Source organism: Haplochromis burtoni, unplaced genomic scaffold (genome assembly GCF_018398535.1).
Source record: "Haplochromis burtoni strain Fernald_Lab_line unplaced genomic scaffold, NCSU_Asbu1 Contig_298, whole genome shotgun sequence".
NCBI classification, from domain to species: Eukaryota; Metazoa; Chordata; class Actinopteri; order Cichliformes; family Cichlidae; genus Haplochromis; species Haplochromis burtoni.
In genome coordinates, this window is record NW_024582659.1 from 261,341 (window position 1) to 267,533 (window position 6,193).

The 6,193-nt window shown below is 42.7% G+C and overlaps 1 protein-coding gene across 1 annotated transcript in view; it reads left to right on the forward strand.

Moving 5' to 3' along the window:
- tsc1b (TSC complex subunit 1b) overlaps window positions 1–5,901 on the forward strand; it is a gene marked incomplete in the record, with an annotated part of 24,267 nt that extends 18,366 nt beyond the window's left edge. Inside the window, 6 exon segments of the mRNA XM_014339761.2 lie at window positions 7–189; window positions 289–399; window positions 1,929–2,051; window positions 2,384–2,571; window positions 2,851–3,024; window positions 3,622–5,901. Of these exon segments, the coding sequence (XP_014195247.1) occupies window positions 7–189; window positions 289–399; window positions 1,929–2,051; window positions 2,384–2,571; window positions 2,851–3,024; window positions 3,622–4,294 (1,452 nt within the window).
- Between the last annotated feature and the right edge of the window lie 292 nt (window positions 5,902–6,193).

The following is a 6,193-nucleotide window of genomic DNA, read 5'->3' on the forward strand; positions in this document are numbered from 1 at the left end:
GTGTAGAAGGACCAGCTGAACCTGCAGAGTGTGGACATCCTATCTCTAAGGGAGAGCTTGCAAGTGGAGCAGCAGCGATACAGGCAGCTGTGGGAGGACCGGGAGACGGTGGTGACCAGGCTGCACAGTCAGATCAGACAGCTGCAGCAGGGTCGAGACGACTACTACACCAAGAACCAGGAGCTCCAGGTACACATGCACGTTCACTCTTATATTATGATGTGCTAACATTTCTATACGGTATACATTAGAGTTTGGTATTCATCTAAATCTGTCCTGCATGTTCAGAGCAAGCTGCAGGAGTATCAGAAGAAGATGGATGAACTGGAAGCTGAGCTTCAAAGGGCCAACAACAAAGTTTGTCACACTGGTCACCTCCTGAATCAGATGACTATCAAGGTAAAGAAGTACAGAGTGTGAGATCATTTCAAACCACAGTCAGAACTTCGGCTTTTGTTGGTGACATTCTACCTTTGTAGCTACATTACTAGTGCGATAACCTCCACCTGGTGGATGATTGGTGGCTTTGCCACTTGTTATAGAAAAAAGGAAGGTGTCTCTATGCTGTACGTGGTGTGATTACAGCACACTGTAACTCCTTCTGTAAGACTTGCCAAATTTAAATTTGGTTTTAGTTCAGGGTTGTGCATCTGTACAAAGGTTCAGGTAGTTAAAAACTGGATGCTTGTCTTTAGGCAGCAGGACTCGCAGGTTAACCTTGGGAGACAAATTCTCAGTGCACCAACATGAGAAGGTCGAAGACATTGTGCTCCTTACCAGATTGAAAATTGATTCCTTGACTCAAAAATTGCTGTCTGGTATCTGAGCGGTAGAAGTCACCACAGGTTGAAATGAAAGTTGAGTCAGTTAGAGAGAGAAGTGGTTAACTTTCTAAGCCAGCTTCAAGCCTGTGGTGAGGAATCTAAAAGTAGCAGCTGCACTTAAAGCTGCTGCAGGTGCACCCCTCACAGTCTTTGATTGCCTTTCATATTAAGACTTCCTATACCGTTTGCTATAGGAAGTTCCAATCCAGTGGTATGTGTGCCTGACCTGGTTTTTTTTAAGTCAAGCTCTGATATCCTTATATCATATCTATCATTCTCTGTCAGAGCAAGTTTTCAACTTCAGGGACATTAACGTGTCTTTGCCAACAGACCTATATGGCCACTGGTGAGAGATCACTAACTTCCTAACACAGTCAGGTTGTGTTTTTACTCTATTTTTCTATGTTCTTGCTTCTCCTGTAAATGGAAAAACTGTGCAGTACCATGAGCAGGCTTGCAGACAGCTGGGTCAGACTTGGGGAGCTCCAAAAAAACATGCAGATTGTCCCAGGGCTCGTTGCCTTGGAGATATTGTCTCACCCTCTTTATTTTTGGGTCAGCGACACAGGGGGTCTGAGTGTTTTTTCTGGCTCCTGGGATTGGTCTGAAGTCTGTTTCCCTCCTCTGACCCAGACTGAACCGAAATCCTGATGAGCAGGGAGGCGTCTATTCATTTCAGATCAGACAGCATCCATAGGGTCATATATAAGGTCCTTGTTCACGATATTCAGGTTAAGTACAAGTTGGCAGAGGCAAAAGATGCCTCACCATATTCTGAATTATTCCTTAAATTTCTCACTTATTAGGCAGTCAAGATATTCTTCAAGACCATGGCCATATGGTTTAATATCACGACCTGGGAAGTAATTTCTTAGGACGATTTCACAGAATGGCTGTAAAGTGTGACACATTTAAACAAAGTTGAAATCTTTTGGATTTCTTTGTGTACTGAAATATCACATGACTTTTTGCCGCAACTCATTGGACGTTTATCAGAGTCAGATCATTAAGGACTGCTTTTCTCAAATTCTTTCGAACAGGGTATTTGTAGCATAATTGCTAATTTGCCCTCCATCATCATTGTTTGTCTCATTTGTCCTTCAGCTGAGCAACAGCGAGAGCACCCAGCAGCAAATGAGCTTCCTGAACAAGCAGCTGCTGCTCCTCGGGGAGGCACATAAGCTGTCCATGCAGGAATTACAGCACGCAGACGCCAATAACACAAAGGTACGTGTGTGTTTGCAGGGAACAGCAGAGATGACGTACTGAAGTGAAAATGGACACTAATTGGGTTTGTTGGGTGTGAAACAAAACTCTCCCAGTGAAGCATTTTCAACTTCATGGCAATATGAACTCTGGTGAATGAAGTCACAGGTAGTCAGCTAATCATAATGCTTTGAAACAAAGACATGACTGTGCTTATGTACCACTTACTGCTAATTTGCAGATAACTTACCTTGTAGAATATGACAGCTTTGTAGTAAGGCTTGCAGAAAATGTTAATCTGTATTTTGTTCCCATTATCATGCATTTTTCTTGTGTTGTGACCCACCACCCAGGAGGCCCAGATGCTGCAGGTGTCTTACGGAAAGGAGGTGGAGACTCTACGGCAGAGTCTGCTGGTTCAGGGTCAGAAACTCGAGGCAGCGCAGCAGAGAGTCGCCGAGCTGGAGACGCTTCTCTCCAAGAAGGAACACCTTATCGCAGAGCAAAAGAAGTTCCTCGAGGACGTAAAATGTCAAGCAAAGTGAGCACCAGGATTCAAACAAAAAGAGAATTTAATGTAACTCTATTCTGTATAACTTAAAGCAGCATTGTGTAATTTGAAAATTAGCGTTTGTCGTAATCTTTGTGTGAGAAGATGGATCGCTACTTTAGTACGGATCATAAACTAGTTGTGCAAGTAGGCAAGATCATTTTTCCTACAAACAAAACATTTGGCTCCCCCCACAATTTTGTCTCATGTTCTCTCTCCATGTTTGTCTTTTCCTACATTGAACCAGTGTCTTCTCTCTTTTCTTTGAAGGGCTGAGCTGCAGGCCTCAGACAGCAGGTATCAGGCTCAGAGGAGAATCACTCAGCTGCTGCAGACTGAACTCCTGCAGCTCTACAGCAGAGTAGAGATGGAGGCTCCAGCCAGCACCACCTCCTGCTCACCACCAGAGGGCAGAGATGACCCACACATGCCTTGTGACTCCAGGTCAGGGTGGAGTTGTGATGTTACTTTTTGCGATGCAAAAGTAAAGTCAGTGTTTCAGTCCTTGCTTCCTCCAACCTGCATGTCAAAGTATCCTTGGGTAATACACTGAGCCCTGAGTTGCCTCTAATGCATCCATCAGTGTGTGAGTGTGTGACAGCGCTTTTTTTTTTTTTTTAAAGGCATATAATAAAGCACCTGTAAGAGTGTGTGCAAATCCACCAACACTCAGTTTGGTGAAATCGTATTATTAGTACATTACAAATGATATAATATTCTTTTTAGTGCTAAAACCGCAGAGCTGAAAACTAGAGTCTGACACTTTGGTTCAGACACAAATGGATGGATAGCATAGTATTTCATAGATAACTTCTATTATTGTGCGGATCATAGATGGTTCATAGGCTTTTTAACATTGCAAATCTTTAGTTGTAAGGGAAAAAATGTCAGTTGTCTAATTTATTCATAAATAACCTGGAGGAGGGAAAAAATGGAAAATGTATGTTTCACTGTTTCTTTTCATTTAAAAAAAAAAAACAAAAAAAAAAAACTTCAGCTATTTGGTCCACTCTGAAATAATTTTTTTTCTCCCCACCACAGTGGCATCGTGCCAGATGGACCAAGTAACATTCACAACAACGAGGACACAGACAGCAGACCACCACATGACTCCCCTCATGGCAATGGCAGCACTTTATCGCCAGGGCAACCAAAGGCGAGCAACTCTTCCAAGTCAACGGCAAACTCCATCAACGGCAGTCAGGAACTTGCCCCACCCCTGCTGGTGGAGCCCTCCCTGTCCTGCCCCCACGCCAGCCTGCTCACTCCCCTGGCTGCCTCCGACACACCACTCACCGTGGGCTCCTACCCCAGTGCCAAGAGCTTCCTGGGCATGAGGGCACGTGAGCTGTTCCGCAACAAGAGTGAGAGCCAGTGTGATGAGGACCAGCCACCTCCTCGCCTCGCTGGCCTCGCCCACGGCCTGAAGACTGAGCTGTGCGTGGAGTCGATAAGCCCAAGTTGTATTGCCCCAGTCAGCCCCGCACCTTCGCCCATCCCTCCCCCTCCCCCTCCCCCCGTTACTCCTCTCACTGTGCCCACCAAGGAGCCCGCCTCTGAGCCGAAGCAGCAGAGGGCTTCCAGGCAGGAAAGTCTCTGCAGAAAGACAGGGGCGGGGCCTGGTGGTGGGAGGGTACAGGTAGGGTCAAGTCGCCCCCGGCAGCAGCAGCTTAAGATCATGGACTATAACGAGACCCATCATGAGCACAGTTAGGGACATAGGACTGAGCCGGGATGAAGGGAGACTGAAATTTAATGACGGAGAAGAGCTACAAAATCGACAAGAGGAACATGTCAGCAATTCAGTGTTATTTGTCCCATTCCCTAAGTGTCACTCTGGGTGGACAACAGGATTTTCACCCCACGTTCTTCTACTTATAATTGTTTTTGGGGTTTTTTTTGTTTGTGTTTTTTTTCATAATGCTTTATTTCCCTGAAGAATTTTGATAATGTGATACAAGCAATGTCAGCATGTTACCAGTGAGCACGCTACGCTTGACAAAACAAAGGTGCTGAAAGATTCACTGACAGGAAGCTGATAACAGTGATAAAGAATCATGAAGCTCCCTACACAGGACACCTTGACTATTTACTTTTTAGAAAGTCAGTTCACCTAAATTGGAGCTACTTTCTATTGTGGTGGTGTGGCTATCCACAGTAACAGACGGTTTGTTGTTGAAATATTTAGAGATCATGTCTAAAAGCTGTGAGCAAAATTCCACTCATCACTATTGCATAAGCTGAGAAGGCAGAAACTGTCTCTTTGACTGTAACTGGCACAAGTCAGAAAACCTGAATTTTGGGTAAACTGACAGCTTACTCACTTTTTTTTTTTTCTTGTTTTTGTTTGAAACATTTTCTTTTTTTTCTATTTAAATGGTAGCAATTCTAAAAAAAAGAAAACACTGTTTATTTTTCATCAGTTATCACTTCTAATCAAAGTTCGAATATAAGTTCGCTTGAGTTTTTGGTTTGTTCTAGTGACATTTTGAACCCACACTTTATTGTTCCTGTGTTTAAGCAGAACATTTCCGACAAACCTTTACATTTTTGTTAAAAGGAAAATTGGTTTTGCATCCAAATGTTTAAGTGTAGGTGCTGCGGACACACAAAAATGATTATTTCCACAAAAAAGGAAAGTGAGTGAATGAGATTTGGAAACTGGTAACATTTTTATGAATTTTTATAAATGCTACATTTTCTACACCCCCTGCCCCCCCCCCCCCCTTTTTTTTTTCTTTTTAATTTTGGGGTACATGAACTAAAATTGAATCAGACCTGACAGGGTTGCACGACCCAGGTTTTATCACAACATTCAGTTCAATACGATTATTTTGAAAGTGCCAAGCAATATATTTGCATTCTGGCTGACCTCAGTCATCTCTAAACATAAGTGTTGTTTCTCAACTTGTTCACTACGCTTGAAAACAGACATATTCTGTCCGATGGGTTTTCCTTTCTGCAGGTCTGATAAACATGGAGTAACCTGTTCCCCTTTTGGAAGTATTAGAAGTAAACTCTGGCTGTGGAAGTCCATCTAAATCCTGTTGTCCACCGGGAACTCCTGCTGTTTTTTCCTTCTGCCTCGCTATCTAAAGCATGTTCAACAATCCACTTTAAATGCCAACCGTAGTATCTACAGCAAACCAAGACAGAAGAAACCAAGACAGAAGGTACAATCAGCACAAACTGAAGGAAGAAATCAGGACTCTCACCGGAGCTGGAGAATCTGGGACAAAATGGCAAAAAAGGAAGTTCGTAAAGCAGTGGCTTGTGTTTAACTGTGAACAATAAAGATCGTCTTCAATGTTTTGCACTACAGTTCTGAGTTTTCCTCGTTTTTTTTTTTGTTTTTTTTTTTCTGGTCATTGTGAGTTTAATCTTTGGACAAAACCAAATGGGTTAATATTTTACTTTCAGCTCTGACTGAATTTTAGTTTCTTGATCTTCATTGACAATATTATTAATTTAGGAAGTGACCTCCCATTCGAATTGAAGTAGACAAATAAGCTTACTCTCCTCAGTTAAGCTACTAGAAATTTAAAGTTCAAGTTCTTTAAATTTGGACTTAATAAATTTTAAAATTATTAATTTTAAATTATTGGCAGCACGG